Source organism: Chelonoidis abingdonii, chromosome 9 (genome assembly GCF_003597395.2).
Source record: "Chelonoidis abingdonii isolate Lonesome George chromosome 9, CheloAbing_2.0, whole genome shotgun sequence".
Lineage (NCBI taxonomy): Eukaryota > Metazoa > Chordata > Testudines > Testudinidae > Chelonoidis > Chelonoidis abingdonii.
This window is the reverse complement of record NC_133777.1, coordinates 16,209,811-16,228,924: the sequence shown is the minus strand read 5'-3', so window position 1 is coordinate 16,228,924 and position 19,114 is coordinate 16,209,811. Positions and strand designations below refer to the sequence as shown.

General features: G+C 41.4%; 1 protein-coding gene across 1 annotated transcript in view; it reads right to left on the bottom strand.

Annotated features, from left to right (window-relative positions):
• DNAH3 (dynein axonemal heavy chain 3) overlaps positions 1-19,114 on the bottom strand; it is a 103,693-nt gene that overhangs the window by 74,097 nt on the left and 10,482 nt on the right. The window contains exons 7-17 of the mRNA XM_032802097.2: positions 15,967-16,162; positions 14,771-14,896; positions 11,887-12,082; positions 10,691-10,870; positions 9,670-9,806; positions 9,417-9,522; positions 8,073-8,251; positions 6,720-6,904; positions 3,874-3,997; positions 2,046-2,199; positions 817-961 (exon numbers count right to left, since the gene is read on the bottom strand). Coding sequence (XP_032657988.1) covers positions 817-961; positions 2,046-2,199; positions 3,874-3,997; positions 6,720-6,904; positions 8,073-8,251; positions 9,417-9,522; positions 9,670-9,806; positions 10,691-10,870; positions 11,887-12,082; positions 14,771-14,896; positions 15,967-16,162 — 1,728 coding nt within the window. The remainder of the gene's footprint in view (positions 1-816; positions 962-2,045; positions 2,200-3,873; positions 3,998-6,719; positions 6,905-8,072; positions 8,252-9,416; positions 9,523-9,669; positions 9,807-10,690; positions 10,871-11,886; positions 12,083-14,770; positions 14,897-15,966; positions 16,163-19,114) is intronic.

Here is a 19,114-nt window from a genome sequence, read left to right as displayed (position 1 = left end):
TGATAAAGGAGGAGAGGTTATTTTCCCCTGCTTTTAGCATCCAAGGATTGGAATCTGAAGGGACCCACCCATGCGAGGTGTGGCGGACATACCCAGGAGAGAGGAGAAGAGTCGGCGGGAGGTGCACGCCCCCCAAAGGTATACCTTTGGGGGGCGTGCACCTCCCGCCGACTCTTCTCCTCTCTCCTGGGTATGTCCGCCACACCTCGCATGGGTGGGTCCCTTCAGATTCCAATCCTTGGATGCTAAAAGCAGGGGAAAATAACCTCTCCTCCTTTATCAAGAGAATTAGAAGAAGACTTGTTTCCTCATAGCTAAGAAAACAACAAAGACCCCTGGTATACAAATTCCCGCCCCTGACTTTAAACAATCCAGTTCTCGGATTGGTCCTCTGGTCAGGTGTTTGGTTACCCTTTCCAGGTAAAAGAAACGTAACCCTTACCTTACCTATCCATTTATGACAGGGCGGCTCCAGGCCCCAGCACGCCAAGCACGTGCTTGGGGCGGCATGCCATAGGGAGTGCTCTGCCAGCCGCCTGGAGGGCGGCAGGCAGCTCCGGTGGACTTCCCGCAGCCGCTGGTCCTGCGGCTTCGGTGGAGCATCCGCAAGCATGCCTACAGGAGGTCCACCGGAGCCGCGGAACCAGGGACCGGCAGAACGCCCCCTGCAGCGTGCTGCCGTGCTTGGGGCGGCGAAATGGCTAGAGCCACCCCTTAATTCTACAGAATTCTACAGAAGTTCTGCCAACTCAAATATGGTAAATTTCATCATATAAACTTTTTGTGAGAAATATTTCATCCAGTTCTTGTCCTCACCATTCATCCATTCCTCAGACTTAGTATGGAAATTGTAAGCTGTTACCCAAACTTGCTCAAAGGGTTGTTTATTTACAATAATAGTTTGCAATAAAGGAAACTGGCTCTTCTCCCGCTCAAGTAACTCCTCTTCTTTATTAATAGCCTTTAAGGAAAAAAAAGTCCATTAAGAAGTCCAATTGTTATGTAAGAATCCTATTAAGGAACATTGAGTAACATTTTCAATAGGGCTTAAGTGTCAGATATTTAAAGGTATTTAGATACCTAAAAGGGAGTTAGGCACCAAGGGGCTTTTGAAAATCCCATTAGGCAACTATCAGCATCTTTAGGTGCCTAAATACATTTGAAAAATCTGACCCTAATAACTTGAAATCCCATTTTCAAAAATGACGTAGATATTTAGGATTCCCAGTATCACTGACTTTCAATGAGACACAGGAGCCTAACTCCCATTTTCAGAAGTGACATGCATACTTAGGACCCTATGTCACTTAAGCACATTGGTAAATTTTATCCATTATGATGATTGTTTTCATTAATTTGCATTACAATAGCACTCAAAGTCTCCAAGTAAGACCAGATGGTAGGTGCCGTACATGTGCACAGTAAGAGACCATAAACTTGCCCCAAAGAGCTTACAAGCAACATAAACAAGAGAGAGAAAGGTTGGGAGAAAATAAGTACTGTTATCTCCATTTTATAGATGGGGGAACTGAAGCACAAGGAGATTAAATGACTTACCCAAGGTCACACAGGAAGTCTGTGGCAGAGTCTGAAACTGAACCTAGAACTTTTGAGTCTCAGCCCTGAGCTTTAGACGCCATGTTCAGAGATAAGAGCCATCTCTGCACTGATTTCTTCTCCTATTCCTAGACACTGAGGAACCCTGTCTTCACAAGGACCCAGATTTGTGAGTAGAAAGGATGATGCAGGTATAGAAAAAGTTTAAAATTCAAAATTTTGACAAAAAAACCAAAAGAAATTAATTTCTGATGAATTTTTTTGTTGAGTGTCCAGTTTTTCAAACCAACTTTAATAAACACCAATAGTAATGGAAATGGCAAGATATTGGCAATGGATGTCTGAGAACTTGGAAAAATTATTCAAAGCCAACTCCAATATATGTGCCTATATAACTGTGAAAAAACAGGAAATGAACCTAAGCACCTATCTTACCTAACACACATTACAAATAAACTTTTCACTTAAGCCAAGTGATAAATACTTGCCTCGAATTCCACTAGTGCATTATCCAGATTCTTATCCAACTCATTAAATTTCTCAACATTATTCTTCATTTCTTCCATGGTCATGACATCCCGTTTCTTGTAACTTTCTACTTCTTTGAAATAACTTTCAAGTAATGCCTCAAACTGGGCGCACCTAATTAGAGTCAAAGACATCTCAGTAATATTACATTTTTCAGGTTTTTGGTTATTTTTTAAATTACAAAGGGCATAATCAAGTGAAATCTAACCTCAACATTTAGGATTTGTAAGTAAAGATGCCCCTGCAAACATACATTAATTAATCCTTACAACAGCCTGTCATAAACAGATAGTAGGAGTTAATAGAACAGAAGTACTTTATATATCTTTTGACTGTAAAGGGTTAACAAGTTCAGTAAGTCTGGCTGTCACCTGATCAGAGAACCAATCAGGGGACAGATACTTTCAAATCTTGAGGGAGGGAAGTTTTTGTGTGTGCTGTTAGTTGTTGGTTGTTGTTCTCTCTGGGTTCTGAGAGCGACCAGACGTGCAACCAGGTTTCTCTCCAATCTCTCCGATACAGGCTCTTATCAGTTCAGAATAGTGACTACTAGGTAGATAAGGCCGAGGCAGGGCTTATGGTTGTTTTCTTTATTTGCAAATGTGTATTTGGCTGGGAGGAGTTCAAATTCGTATTTTGCTGAAAGGATTTTAATTTGTACTTGTATACTTAGGCTGGGAGGGATTCCCAGTGTCTATAGCTGAAAGACCCTGTACCTAATCCATCTTAAATTTACAAAGATAAATTTTTACTGTTTCTCTCTCTTTAATTAAAAGCTTTTCTTGTTTTTCTTGTTTAGAACTGATTGTTTTTTATTCTGTGTGAGACCAGAGGACAGGGTCTGGATCTACCAGGGAATGTGGGGGAGAAAGAGGAAGGGGGAGAGAGAGAGGTAATTTCTCTCTATGTCAGGATTACTTTCTCTCTCAGAGAGTCTGGGAGGGGGAGAGAGAAGGAGGGGGAGGTGAATTTCCTCTCTGTTAAAGATTCAGGAGTTGAATCACAGTAAATCTCCCAGGGTAACCCAGGGAGGGAAGCCTGGGAAGGCAACAGTGGGGAAAGGTGTTTACTTTCCTTGTGTTAAATCTAGAGGATTGGGTCTTGGGGTTCCCCGGGCAAGGCTTTGGGGGGACCAGAGTGTCCCAGGCACTGGAATTCCTGGTTGGTGGCAGCGCTACAAGTACTAAGCTGGTAATTGAGCTTAGAGGAATTCATGCTGGTACCCCATCTTTCGGACACTAAGGTTCAGAGTGGGGAATTATACCATGACACAGCCGTATCAGGTTCTCATTTCACAGATGAGGACAGTGAGACACAAAGGTAAATTAATTTGCCCATATCCATGCAGTAAATTAGTGCTAGAGACAGTATGAGAACTCAAGACTCATTTTAAAACTTAGTTCCATACTCAGTTGACTAGTCCTTGCTGCCTTCTACTGATGTATGAAAGGTACAAACAACGAGGAGAGAACATAAGATTTTGGCATAGTATATGGGGATGTAATGAGGAATAATGGGATGAAATTATGAAAATCCTAGTTCCATCCTTCCTTCCATCCTTTAGACCTATTCAGGAATAGGGAAAAAATCTAGCCTATCTGGCTTAGAGATATTTTTCTGAAACATGGTTTAAAACCCCATAGTACTAGAAGACAGATTTTCCTCCCACTAGCAGTTCTATTGGCTTGACAACACATCCCTTTTTGTTGGTCCAAAGTGTTTTCATTTCTCTTGCTTAATTAAGCTTAAATTCCTAGTTCAAGAGAATGTCCTAGTTTAATAGCATACCTTTTAACCAGAGAAACCTCTGCATGATCTCTCCTGCTAAACAACTGGGCTCTGCTATTTTCAAAGATTATCTCAATCTGGTCCGGCCAGTGAAAAACAGTACTATTCAGCTTTATGTCCTCAGCTATAATTTAAAAAAAACAACAACATTTTAGAAATTATCCTTTGAGCAGTGATGTACAAGTAGTCATTATGAAGAGTAAGCAAAACAGTTCAGATTACATCAGGAAAAAATGACACATCTTTAAAAAAGTGGCATCCATATTTTTGTGAGTGGAATGTTGCAAGCACAAATAATCTAGGGTGTCATTTTGCTTTTGCAATTGTTTTCACTTGTAATTTTGTGGAGTAAAACTGCAGACCAAGTTGGTCTCAAAATCAGGCCTAGCATGATCCTCATGCAGAGGTGAATGTAAGCTGGTCCGGTCCAGAATGGAGTACCAGTATGCTGTGCCGGATCAGACGCCAGGTTGGCACTTTAAAGGGTCCAGTGCTCCCTGCAGCGGCTGGAGCCCCGGGCCCTTTAAATTGCCTCCTCAGCCCCAGGACTCCAGCAGCTGGGTTCAGGCGGCAATTTAAAGGGCCTGGGGCTCCTGCCACTGCGGGGAGCCCCGGAGCTATGCTGCGGTAGAAGCGGCCAGAGCCTTGGGCCATTTAAATTGCCCCTTAACCTCGGGGCTCCCAGCCACCTCTGCAGCTGGTAGCTCCGAGGGTGATTTAAAAGCCCTGGGGCTCCCAGCCACAGCCAGAGCGGGGCCTTTAAATCTTTATTTAAAGGTCCCGCCTCTTCAGGTTGAGGCCATGTCTCTTCCGGTTGAGTCCACATTCCTGCTCAGGACTACGGGTAAGTCCTTTAAGTTACTTTCACCCCTGTCCTCATGTAAATTAGAGTTGGTTGACAAACTGTGAGTCTGTTTCTACCTTCATTTATGCCAGTGCTCTTCCATGTTCCAAAAGAGACAGATCATTTGAAAAGGATAAAATTAAAATACGGCAAAACAAAAACAAAGCCAGAATCATCAAAACGTGAGCCAGTGCTACTCAGCTTTTAGTCACCCTCCGCTGGAAATTCTTCCTGAGTAAAGGTAATGTAAAAGATAAGTACCAGTAAGTACCTCAAATACAGCCTATTAAAAGGTGTGGCCTGGGAAGTTCAAGGGTACTTAACTCTCCTAGATACCTTTGAACAACCCAGATGTGGATTTAGCTGTTGAGCTTTGTTTCCTTAAATAGTTTAGTGTGATCACAAAATACTGACATCAGCTCAGAAATATTGCATTAGCTACATGAAGCCTTGACTACCTGGGTGAAATTGACCAGCATAGCTATTCCAAATAACAATTCTGCTATAGCTATTTGGTATAATTTAGCTAAGGTGAATAAGCTAAACCAGAGAAAGGCATTCTGATCCCAGAATAAGTGTGTCCTAAATATCCAGGCATAGACAAGCCCTTAGAGGTGCACTGATTTTCATTTCTAAACTATTTTCAAATTACCCTCAAAACCCTTGCAGCAATTTATTAAACGGACAGAAATATCTTTAATAAATAACATGCCAGGGTACTAGATTTTGCCAGTACAGTGGTGAAGAATGTTAGCTGAATCACTGCACATACTATAAAAATTCTCAGAAAGAGTTGTCAGTTCATAGATTTCTTAGGGCTTGGCTACACTTGGAAATGTGCAGTGCTGGGAGTTACAGCTGTGGTCGTACAGCTGTGTAGGAACAGCGCTGCAGTGTGGCCACACTGACAGCTACCAGCACTGCAGTGTGGCCGCATTTGGCAGCATTTGCAGCGCTGTTGGGAGTGGTGCATTTGTGGGCAGCTATCCCAGCGTTCAAGTGGCTGCAACGTGCTTTTTCAAAGAGGGGGGTGGGGTGGAGTGTGGACAGGGAGCGTGGGGGAGACAGAGAGAGTGGATTTTTGAGCAGACACTGTGACAGCTCCCTGCCTTGCAAATTCTGGCCATTCCCCCACCCCTCTCTCAATCACTCTTAAATGCAAAAAAGGCTTCAGACCAGATAAGCAGCTTCTCCAACAGACTCTCCCCCCCCCACCCCAGCCGCCGTGCTGTTTCTCTCTCCTCAAGCAAACACTAGCAGCTGTTCTCAGCTCCCTGCCTTGCAAGTTCTAAGGACTAGAAGATACACAACAGCTACTTCAATCATTTTGAAAAAGTTTTGACCCTTCCCCACCCCTCTCTTATTCACTAAATGCAAATTATGCACTCCTAAATAGCCTTCAGACCACATAAGCAGCTGCTCAACACGGACTCCACCCTCTCCCTCAAACAAACAGCTGTGAACATTCCAAAGCAATTCCCCTCCTCGGCTTGCCGCTCGCTGGAGCAAAGAGCAGCTGTGTTTGTTTTTTAGAGCTGGTCGTTCAGCCATTCTTCCGGTTTGTTGTGGACAGGAATTCTGGGATACCTCTTAATACCCTGGAGGCCAATAACAGCACTGTTGGTGTCCACACCTGATGAGCAGCGCTGCATCACCAGCACTGGAATTGCTACACCCCAATCAGACCAGGTGTACAGCCAGCGCTGCAGCCAGGGAGAGAGAGAGATCATAGAGAAGGAAGAATGTGTGGGCAGAGCAGAGGAGAGGGGAATCTTCCTTCTTTTACACATCTTTTCTATCTAGAAAATCGTTTTGTCTTGCCATTTGCCTCTTTTTGAAACCTTTCATTAGCATAGTAGAAGTTGTACAGTTTATCTAGCTTCCTTTGATAAACAATAAATAGAAGCCCTAATTTTATATATATATATGAGTGTGTATACAGACAGATACATATACACATTTTTGCCAGGGACATTTTTTTATACCATATTTTTAAACATACAAGACAGATCAGCATAGTCCATCAAGAATTCCAGTCTGTAGGCTGCTTCAGAGATCTCACGTCTCAGTTTAAAAACAGTAACTTCACTGGCTTTTTTTAAGTATGCTGTAAGCTCTACCAGCTCTTCAGTGTTCAAAGGCACCTCACTAACTTTGTCTGCGATTATGTTGTATTGATTGCAAATGCTACAACAAAAAAGACAGCAGACACATAATTACGATTATTATTATTCATGAAGAGTGGTGCAGGATCTCATGAATGCAGATTGCGTGTCAAAGGATACTAATGCATCTTTACAAACAAGATATTCTCATTAATACACATAATAGACATGGAATAATTAAGGGCATTCAATTCCAACATCCTACCACTCTTTCAAAGACTGAAGTATCCAGACAGTAGAATGCTTGTTAAATTGGCATTAAATTGCCACTGCTAACACAAACAAGTTAACTGCTCCCTCCCACAGATTTATAATATTCTGTTTCAGGAGCTGAACTCTTACATACAGAGGCATCCTTAAGTGCAGAAATCAGCAGCTCATTTATTCTCCTGACATCTACAGAACTAAGCATCCTGCATGAAATTTGGGCAAAAAGATAACATTTACCCCCAGATCCTCAAACTACTCCCCCCCAAATGAACGTGGACAAAAAATGGAAAAAAATACAGATGAAAAAAAGACAACCATTATATATCATTTCCCAGCAATGTATTTTCTTGTTTGAGGTTTGGACTAAGCACTTTTGTTATCCATACATGCACAGTACACAAGTACAACCCAATTCCAAGAGTAACCATCCATATTTACTCATGAGGAAAGGAATTTCTTTCAAGTGAAGCACAAGTATACCAGTAGATTAAAGCTAAATTCATTGTAAAGTAAACTTTTCACTGGCTAAAACTGGAGTTCAAAGCCTGTGTCTTTCTTACAGAAGACATCTCAGACATCTCGATATGCTGAACAGGGAACTACGATTCTTACCTTGCTTTAGATGGGCATTAGTTCTTGCAGGGGAAACACAGAACCCTCAACTTAACTTCTAGCAAATCAGTAAAAAAGGAAATAATTGTCAAATATTTTCATTGTGATTTTCAGATCTATCCAGGTAGAACCTGACTCAGGAACTTTTTTAAAAAAATATTTATTTAAAGAACATTTCAGGTCAACTTTACATACACAACATGGAGTCCTTGCAAACCAGTGAAATGCTGTTAATTTACAGAAGCCTGTGGATATACCTGTACAAATCCAGCAGATGAATAAAATTATCTCAGCAATGTACACAGGCACTAGTATACGGCATCAACGCACAAATCTAGTGATAGCCACGAATTCTCACATATGTGTACCTCTTATTTAACTCCCTGTTTTCATCCACTTCAAACTCAATCAGCTTATTTTTAAGTTTTTGGGCCCGATTGCAAAGCTCCTCATTCAGCTTTAAAGCATCCAGGCAGAACATGGCGAGAGGGACAGTGACATGCATGGAGGCTATTTCTTTTTTCAGTTTTGTTAAACTGTCAATCTTCTACAAAAGGGAAAAGAATAATCCTATTAGTTTCCTTAGACTCTACAGATGGGAAATGCTACATAACGGCAAAGAATTATCTGTCCCATATATATTAATATAATATAATATATTTTAAACAGAAATAACAATCCATGTTTACCCATTTAGGGCTCAAATCACCTTCAACTCCGGAACCCCAGGAGGCCCCCGAAAATGAAAAGTCCACATGGATGCCATGGCACAAGTGCCTGCAAAAACTGCACTCAGCCCAGCAGGAGCAGCATAGAAAGCGGGTGGGCTTGGCTAAGGAGAGGGAAGCAGAGGGATAAAGAGAGGATGTGCTGGTCAGGACACATTCTGGACAGCCTCCTCTAGTGGGGCTCTGCATGGAACATAGCTTTGCCCTCCCCAGCATAACCTGGCACATAACCTGGCCCCCCTACAGGCAGTAGGGGATGTAAATTGTCCCGACTCCTCTTTACCTACAAGGGTGAATCATGCTTTTAGACTGAGGCGGCTCTAGCTTTTTTCCTGCCCCAAGCACAGCAGGCAGGCTGCCTTCGGTGGCTTGCCTGCAGGAGGTCCCCTGTCCCCTAGCTTCGGTGTACCCGCCACCAAATTGCCGCTGAATCTGCGGGACTGGCGGACCTCCCGCAGGCAAGCGGCCAAAGGCTCCCTGACTGCCACCCTCACAGGGACCCGGCAGGGCACCCCCCGTGGCTTGTCACTCCAGGCACAAGCTTGGAATGCTGGTGCCTGGAGCTGCCGCTGCCTTAGGCCACGTCTAGACTACACGCCGTATCGGCGCGTTAAAATCGATTGTTTGGGGATCGATATATTGCGTCTAATCTAGATGGGATATATCGATCCCTGAGCACGCTTATATCGATTCCGGAACTCCACCAACCCCAACGGAGTTCCGGAATCGACATGGCGAGCCGCGGACATCGATCCCGCGCGGTGAGGACGGGTGAGTAAATCGATTTTAGATATTCGACTTCCGCTACGTTATTCACGTAGCTGAAATTGCATATCTAAAATCGATTTTACCCCGTAGTGTAGACCAGCCCTTAGACTAGAAAGCATGGGGTGGAAAACTTGTGGTGATCTGTGTCTGTAAACTGCAACGTAAATGTTGACTGTTGTATGAGTGATTAGTAATAATAATACGGTCAGATGTTACCTTAGTGAAATCATCTAGGGAATGGCTTTCCTTCAAAAAACCAGTAATGTCTTGTTCTGCACTGTTGTTCAAAAGATCACTGTATTTCTTGTACACATTTAAGTACCTTAAACACAGAAGAACGTAAATCAAACACAAGATCCCAAAATTAGGCTTCATGGCAATGGGAAGTAAACATGCAAAAATGACACTGACACTGCCTTAACATGCTGGTGGATCCAGATAAGCAACAAAGTTAAAAGCAAAAACTTACTTCTGTGGACCAACCACGTTGCTGTCAAATATCCTGGCAGTTTTGTTCACATATTTTGAAACCAAAGATTCATCCACTTTCACTGTACGAAGAGTGGGGTCATCTTTTTTTAATTCTGGAAAGAGTTGCATTTCTACCTAGAAGGAACCCCACAACACAAATACAGCATACTACAGGAAAAGCAAGGGCATTTCGCATCATGGCTAGAAGTGTAGAATTCTACCTATCTAGTGATCTGGCAGAAACAGCATCCTGCACTATACTGCCCTGCTTCAGCAAAGCAATTAAACGTGCACTTTAGGAATATGCTTTGATGCTTTGCTGAAACAGGACAATAGTCAGGAGTAAGCTCAAAATACTAACTGGGCTACTGGAGTTCAAATATCACATATTTAGACACTTGAGCAGGCATTCAGTGGCATCCAATATGCTTTTAGGCATTGGTATTTGCATTCCTAAATACTGATCTGAGCACTCAAATGCAAGATTCTGATGCTCTGTTGGAGCCTATGTTTAAAAACTGGGTTGACTTTATGAACATTTAACTCCGGGACATTAAAGAATCCCAGAGGACATTTTTATATAATAGAGTGGAATAAATGGGAAAATATAATCAGATCATGTGCACTTTTCCAATTGTCATGAAAGATAAAGTGTTCCCACTTAGAACAGTTGTACAAAAATCTGTTATTGTAAGAAAAGTAGCAGAGAGCAGAGGTAATAATTATTTATACTGTTGGAATAACTTTCACTTGACAATACATATTCCTTGTTTGTGAACTGTACGTGAGATCAAACCAAAGCAGTAAAGCAGCTTGGATGTGAGCAGGAATCCTTTCTATGTTCTCTACTATAATCATAAAGCTTCCCCAGCTACTGATACATAACTCTATTTTTCTTCTGTATCGGAGTTTTTATACCACACTCAGCACTTTATTAACTGAAGGCTGACTTATAGGTTCCATTCTGCATGCAGCATTCTCTGCACAATAGAGCCCATCTCCCTTCTTTTACCCTGTACCTTAGGAAGTCCCTCCGAACTCCGCAGGATCTCCATGAAGCAGTGGTAGATTAAATTCCAACAATCTTCCCAAAGGGGCTGAAACACAATTTTGGGTTCCTCCACATTGAGTTTGATTATTAGTATTTGAGGGACAAAGAACTGCATTTCTTGATATGGTTCTCCAAAGTCATTCCCAGCCTCAAGGGAAAAAAGCACAAAAACAATAAATGCTGAACTAATTGAGTATAATACGCACAACTCAAAAGTAATTTAAAATGACTTAAAATCCCATATATAAATAGAGATCTTTTAATACATTGCACCACGGCTATCTTCATCCTGCGCTGGAGCCTGATCTCTCAAGGTACTGAGCACTCTCAGTCCTCACTGATTCAATGGAAGAAGAGCTCTGACCACCTCACAGAATCAAACCCTTAATGAGTGATAATCATTTTTAATTATTTAGTTTTTAATTATTTTGTTTGCATCCCAATTATTTGCACAGCACCTGGCACAATGTCTGGGGGCCTGACCTAGAAGCTACCGCAAAACAAATCATAAATCATCATCATCCAGATGCAACACTTAGCACAAGGCAGGTGCAGCACCACACTTTGTCAATATGCTTCTGTGGCTATTTGCCATAATCCAGCCAAATTTGTGCTATTTACAAATGTTTTGCATAGTGGATTATAGCAGATCCTGGGTGATACTTAACTACTGACACAACCATGTTACTGAAGGGAAGAAATGATAGGCACTCGTGCTGGAGTCATAGCACCATATATTAATAAGTGGTTATTGCCTGTACACACGTATGATTTTATGGGACAGAATTAGCAAAGCACTTAAGCACTTTTGGCTTCAATGGGACTACTTACATGCTTAAAGCTAAATGTGCTAAAATACTTTGCTAGATCAGGGCCTATCTAAACAGCAACACTACAGCAATGCACATCAATAGCTGAAAACTTTTAGAACTTGCTATTTATGGTCCTAATCCTGCAAACTCTTACACAAGTGAATAGCTCTTGATCACACAAGAAGTCCTACCGAATACCAGCAAGGATTTATAGAATCAGGCCATAGGTTTGGAAGGCAGGAGGAATCCTGGGCATTTACCCCGAAAAGGTATTTGATTTGAAGAATGTGTCGATTCCTATTTCTACATCACAATGAAAAGAAACAGCAGCAGGTCACTTCATTCCATATACCTTGTGTATCATAAAAAATGCCAGAAGGTCTTCCAAAGAGTTAATAACCATCTCACGTAGCTGTAATGACATGAGATTTGCAACAGAAGCAAAATACTCTTCAATTTGCTTAGGGGAATCATAGTCACTCTGGGGTGCCAAATGAAGCCACCTTTCCTTCTGATCAATAAAGAGGGATGCACAAGTTGGGATCCACCTGCAATAAAATACAAAGCATATTTAAAAACCCTATAGACCTAATGTGCTGTATGTAATGAAACCTGCACTAAGCAGTCACCCAAGGGACCAGCAAAACTCAGCTGTGTAGAAGAGACTGGTCTTTACCTAAAGATTAAATAAAGTTGGACCCAAAACCTTGCAGATATTGATTGCTTGAGTTGGGGATGCCTACTTGTATGGGGGGGTCTATAGTGCTGGCTTTAACATATAATGATAGTGCTTAGTCTATCAACACAAAACCAAATAAGTAGTGTTTGGTCTAGCATGACAATTTTCAGTGTGAAACAGTTTTCAATCCCCTCAGATGGATTTTTATAAATATTATATTGTGTTTAAAATATCCAAAAAGCAAATTTAATTTAAACCCATAAAAACCATGATGGCAAATTCATGGCATTCCTGTGTGAAATGGTTCTTGACACCAATTCCACAGGCCTATGCCTGGAGCCTCAGTGGAGATGGGGGAGCTGATACAGGTGTCTGTGACATGACACATCCCAAGGGATGGGAGGACTTTTTTGGGTGACTGCAGCAGAATAGGAACAGAGGATGCAGTCTGAAAGGGAGATGAATAGGGAGCTAAGGAATGAAAGAGCTAGAACAAAGAGGAAGGAAGACAGATAGAAAGGGAAGAGAATGTGAGAAAGAAGAGGCAGGATAAGGCTCTGTCTTCAGCTGAATTTACAACCAGTGTTTGACAACAGGTATCAAGACTCAGGTCCCTCTACCTCTTCCCTCTGGTCTTGATTCAAATTTCAGGGGGCTGCACATGTAGTTAAAGTTAAGCACTCGCTCAAGTGCTGTGCTGGATCTGGACAGGGCTGCCCAGAGGATTCAGGGGGCCTGGGGAAAAGCAATTTCGGGGACTCCTTCCTTAAAAAAAAGTTACAATACTATAGAATACTATATTCTCATGGGGGTCCCTGCAGGGCCCGGGGCCTGAGGCAAATTGCCCCCACCTCCACCCACCGGACAGCCCTGGATCTGGAGCTTTACCAGTGCTGAACTTGGTGGTCCTGTGGGCGTAGTCAAGGTCATTCAAGTTTAATACTTGTTGTTAATAAGCTGCCCAGACCCTCTATAATTTTTAAAAATTTAAAATGAATTTAAAAAGCTCAAACCCTGGAGGCTCTGGGACTTGTGGAGTCTGAGCTGCTCAATATCTTTCCTGCGAACTTTTTGAAAAGTACAGGACTCAGGCAGGATTTGTAGAGAACTGAAGACGAAATAAGCAGTTTTCAAAGATAGACAATTCTATTCTATTCACAGCCAACTCTGCGTTCAAACGCCTCTGTGAGCAGAATAAAACCTTCAGTCCAAGCCCTGCTGATTTCAAATACTTCATATAGGGGAGGCCAAATGGCTGAGGCTAATGCTACCAATTTCAGAAAAAAGTTCTGAAGCTCAGAGGAGACACCTGAAGATCCCAGGGCCTCCAACATTTATTTCTTTAATTCATTCTGAATGGATTGAAGTAAACAAGATTATTAGCCTGCTTTAAAAATAAAAAAAAAAATAAAAAACGTTCCTGGATGAAAAGCTCTAGAAGAGACTGATGCAGCCAACAAATCCTGTTAGGATGGATGCCCACATTCCTAAAGGTTGGAAACTTTCATCAGTTAGATGGCTTCCTTTCTCTAGGTTAGTTTGTGAATACTTAAAATACTACAGGTTTAAAACACAACCTTGCCACACAATCAATGTCACTTGCCTGAAAGATAAATGCCTTGGCTCTGTCTCAACATTTTCCATATAGCCAATGCCTCAGGACGTAGGGCCTGATCCAAAACCCACTGAAGCCCATGAGAGGTATTCCACTGATGACATGGGCTTTGGATCAGACCCTTAGGGACTAACTGCGCACCACTGAAGTCAATGGGAGTTAAGCCATTTATAGATTCATTTCACTGAGAACAGGACTGAGCCCTTATGTAGCAACTGGGGATCATTAGTCTGCAACTAAGTTCTGTATCATGGACTTTGCATCTGATATCTGGCTCCTCTGAAGCCAGTGGGGGCAGGATTTCAACTGTCTTTTAAAAACTAAATATTTTATGTATTATACTATAGTAACAGCACATGAGTATTACAGGCAGAATTCTGCAGTGCTCCCTCCTTGACTACACAATTTGGCCTATCAAGTTTAGCTTTGGATGATCAACTAAAACAGCAACAGTTTGTAAATACTGCTAATATCAAAACTAATACAAATATGATAATGTACAAGGCTTCATTCTGGAATTTAGGGTCAATTTTTCAAATGTGAGCACAGTTGCAATGTGTGCGCATACCTTTTGGATAAGTAAACCCAGTAACTTGTGCATCAGACTATTATTCTGTGCATGCGGCTAGTGATAATAATATAATATTATTATTGATAATATAATAATATAATGGGCCACATAATGTAGTCCCTACTCTAGCAAAATTACCATAGCTTTCCTGGGGTGTTTCATTAAAAAAAAATCTCAATTTTGTTTGCATGAAGACAGAAAGAGATGGGTCAGTGATAATACTTAGCACTTATATAATCGCACATGCAAACTTTGAGTTTTGTAGAAACAAATGAAGATTCACATTTTTGTGCATTTCCCCATTGCAGTTACCTGTACAATTCTACTCCAAGAATATTCTAGTCATCTAGATTCTTATATACCGTACTGACTTGTTCTGAAGAATGTCATGTGCTTCCATACAATGTCTTCGAACTAAATCTTCAAATTCACTGGGCAGCAGTGGCAGGTCACCTGACAGCACTTCTTTTGTACGAACAAACCTTAGGTCACTAAACCTTGGGAAAATAAAACATAACTCAGATAGCTGTGATTAATTTAATTTAAAATAAAATTAATGGAATACAATCAGGAGGCTCTTATAAGTAATTAAAAATGTGAATACTGTTTTTCACTGATGCAAGTTGTTTCTTTCCTAAGTTACCCTAAATATTTCTGATTCATTTTTACTATCAGCAAACTTTCAGGGCTGAACTGAGTGAATTTCATTTTGTATTTGTCTTTTTCATATCACAATTACTTTTTCCTAAAATGATTTGTTTCATTTCATTGTCGGATTCATTATTCCACTCAACCAAAGATGAACATGTAGAATGACAGAGTTTCTTCTCTTCCTATGCTCGCTAACAGAAGTACATAGAAGTGTCCATTTTGGCTAAACTGTTGGAAGAAAAAGCCAAAATCTGGTCTGCTTTTGCACACTGAGGTTCAGTGCCTAACATGATACACATCCCACTTTGCAATGTTCTGTAAATCACAAATGAACAGATTAGATTCCTGACCACAAAGTGCAGTGTTACTTAAATACAAATAACAAAGCTGCAATAGCATACAAATCTGACATAACCCTTCAAGGAGGCCCATGATTTTCAAAAGTGGCTAGTGATTTTGCATCACCAACCTGAGACATCTTAAAGGGGTCTGATTTTCAGAAGAGCGGAGTGCCCACTCTCTGCAAATCAGGCCCTGTTCAGTTGTCAAGTTGAGAACACAAAAATTTAAGCACCAAAATCACTAGTCACTTTTGAAAATCTTGACTAGGAGTTCTGAGTTAACGGTGGAGTGTTTTACCATAGGGACTGATCAAGCTAGCATGCTAAAAAGGGGAGTGTAGCTGCAGCAACCCCAGCAGCAGGAAGGATTAACCACTCAAGTATGTACCTAGGGTCTCAAATGGTGTCTTACAATGAAAAGAAACCATAAGTTTCTTGCTGACTCAATGTTTCTTGTTTTTAATGTAATGTCTTGTGTCCAGATGACACATCAATGCAAGAACTAAAAAATCATTAAAATAAATCATGGTATGAAGAATTACTCTAACCAATCTACAGTAAGCAAGACATCTTACTCAGTAAACCAGAGGTGTTGTAACATAAGCATCATTGGATTCACTGTGAACAGATGGTTTTCATTCCAGCTTTTTATATCTTGGTAAACACTATGCCATGGGACTGGTGCACGAATCACTCTCTGAGGAAAAGAGCGTGGAATATTTCCAATAAAGAGTCTCTCTCTCTCAGCTGGATCCATCAAGATGTAATCAACTACAACAAATCATATAAATGATTGTAAGACTGAATGCACTGCTAATAACCACACATATAGATTACGGCACACTGGTGCCAGACCAAACTTGTCATAACACAATATAATTTGGTACTCTTACATGTATTTAAAATGTGCAGCTGGAAACAGAAGTCTGCTAAACAACAATCATGACTGGATATAGGTAGTTTCAAACACGCCTACAGGTTCACTGAAGCTGTGGGTATTATTGAATGATGACCTGACTTCACCACAAACCTGTTCAGGGAGCAGTTCATCTCTGTCCCACTATAGGCATGGTAGAGACATCTCTAAGGCCTCAAGAGTTGCTCCACATTAAGCAAGGACATCTGAATATTGTCTAGGGACAAGTGTGTTCTGTTAACACCCCAAGAGTTCCCGTGATGCCCTCAGGTTAAATCCACTCCCTATATAACAGTCCTAAAAATACTGGTGACCACAAGAAAAGTCTACTTAGTATGCAGACCCAAGTTCAACGTGAGCTGGGTTTCTCCTGTTTGCAGTAGCTGATGGTTAATAGTCACCAATTCAACTCCTGAAATATATTTTTTTTCCATTTTGGCACTGGCTGTTCATCATGGATCAGATTTATTACAGACCCTGAGTCCAATAGTATTGTGATCTTCCAGCAGGTGATGTCTTTAGACATAAAGTAACAGGTATCTGGGCAGCTCTTCAGATGGGCCATTTTAATAGTTGCTAGTTCTACTGCATCCTTAATTTTTTGTTTCCCTTATTGTGGCTTCCCTCTGCTTAGGCAATTCCATCTCCAGTGGCCTTTGCTTTCACAATTCCTGCAAATGTCACCTGGCCTGAGACTCACTTGGGAAACCATGTCTCTTCTGACCTCTGGGACACCTGTGAATGGCTTGCACTTGGGCCTCCTGCAATTTTTTAGCTAGCAATCATTTCTTGAAGTGCTGCATCAGTATAAAGGTGTCACCCTGAGGCTGGGAATTAACAGCCAATACCTTTAAGGAAACACCAATTTCTTCTTCCAGATTTTGAACTCTGTATATAATCTGATCCATAGATTTATCCACTATGTTATCCTCCTTCACCAGTGGGTTATGAAATGTCCCTGTTAAACCATTTATAAACTGACTTTTCACATATGATCGTCCCGTAGCGTGCCACTGAGCATATGCCCTTCTGCATTGCCAGTTCCAGATGGGGTGCAGTAGGTTCCATTTCACTTGAGCCATCTCCCAGATCCAGAGAAAGCCCTATTGAACAGTCTCCTTAGTGAACACATATAACTATTTAGGGCAGGGGTAGGCAACCTATGGCACACGTGCCGAAGGCAACACATGAGCTGATTTTCAGTGGCACTCACACTGCCTGGGTCCTGGCCACCAGTCCAGGAGGCTCTGCATTTTAATTTAATTTTAAATGAAGCTTCTTAAACATTTTTAAAACCTTATTTACTTAACATACAACAATAGTTTAGTTATATATTAAAGATTTATAGACCTTCCAAAAATGTTAAAGTGTATTACTGGCACGTGAAACCTTAAATTAGAGTGAATAAATGAAGACTCGGCACACCACTTCTGAAAGGCTGCTGATCCCTGATGTAGGGGTTCCCCTTCCAGCCTCCTCCTGGCTTGCCATTGCTTTCTATATTTTAAAAGGGCCAATCCCCCTTCACAGTGGTTGTATATCTGATTATATGACTGTCTATAAGATCCATGATCCACGCTGGGAAGCTGCCAAAGTATTTACCAGCACCACCAACCAAAAACACTGCTAGGTACTATGCTGCTCCCTCCTCAGTCCACTCATTCACAGAGAGCAACATCTCAAAGTCTGTCGAGTAGTCACAGAGTCCAGTCTTCTCTGTATAATCAGTAAATTTCTTCTTTTGCCATCTTGAAGCCACCATTTGTAATACTTGCTTACAGAATCAGAGCTGTATTGGGACAATGCAAGTACCAACTCCAGTCACACAGGAAGGACTGAACTTCATGCAAGCTCCCCACCTCCTGGTCAGATTAGCAACATCATAACATACACAACAACACTAAGATACACTACCCATTGGCTGTTGAGATGGAGTCTACACTAATCATTACAGATCACTGAATTGTCCTCCAATCTAGCATCAAAGTCTGATTATCACATCAATTTTATACTTCGGTGGAGTTACTTCTGAGGTTATCAAGTATCAGAGGGGTAGACGTGTTAGTCTGGATCTGTAAAAAGCAACAAAGAGTCCTGGGGCACCTTGTAGACTAACAGAGGTATTGGAGAATAAGTTTTCGTGGGTGAATACCCACCTCGTCAGACGCAGTGAGTATTCACCCATGAAAAAAGAGAAGGGAAGAGAAAGCTACACTTGAGAGGCCATTGTTTTATCAGAATCATTTCCCTCACACTCAATTTCCTGGAACTGAACATTAGAAGTATTGAAATTCACTAATCTTCTGTATTAGCTCTTTCATTTTTCTATTTGTCAAATGTAAAAGCACCTTAACCCTGTAATTATTTCCTATTTCAGTTCCATGTGTTCCATTCTCATTAATCCTGTAATGATTTAAATGAAAACCTTTAACTCATGACATTTATGGATCTTGGTGTAAAAGCACTGGAATTCAGTGGCGCCATATAAGAGATGAATTTGTCCCATTGAATGACATTGTCAGGTTATGCAGAACTATGCTTTCTTAATATGATTTGAGCCTGCATTAGAAATGGAAAACTGCATGTGAAGGAGGTGCCCAGAGACTACTTGTCTACCGAAAGCAGCAAAGAGTCCTGTGGCACCTTATAGACTAACAGACGTATTGGAGCATGAGTTTTCCTGGGTGAATACCCACTTCATCGGCTGCATCCGACAAAGTGGGTATTCAGCCACAAAAGCTCATGCTCCAATACGTTTGTTAGTCTATAAGGTGCCACAGGACACTTTGCTGCTTTTACAGCTCCAG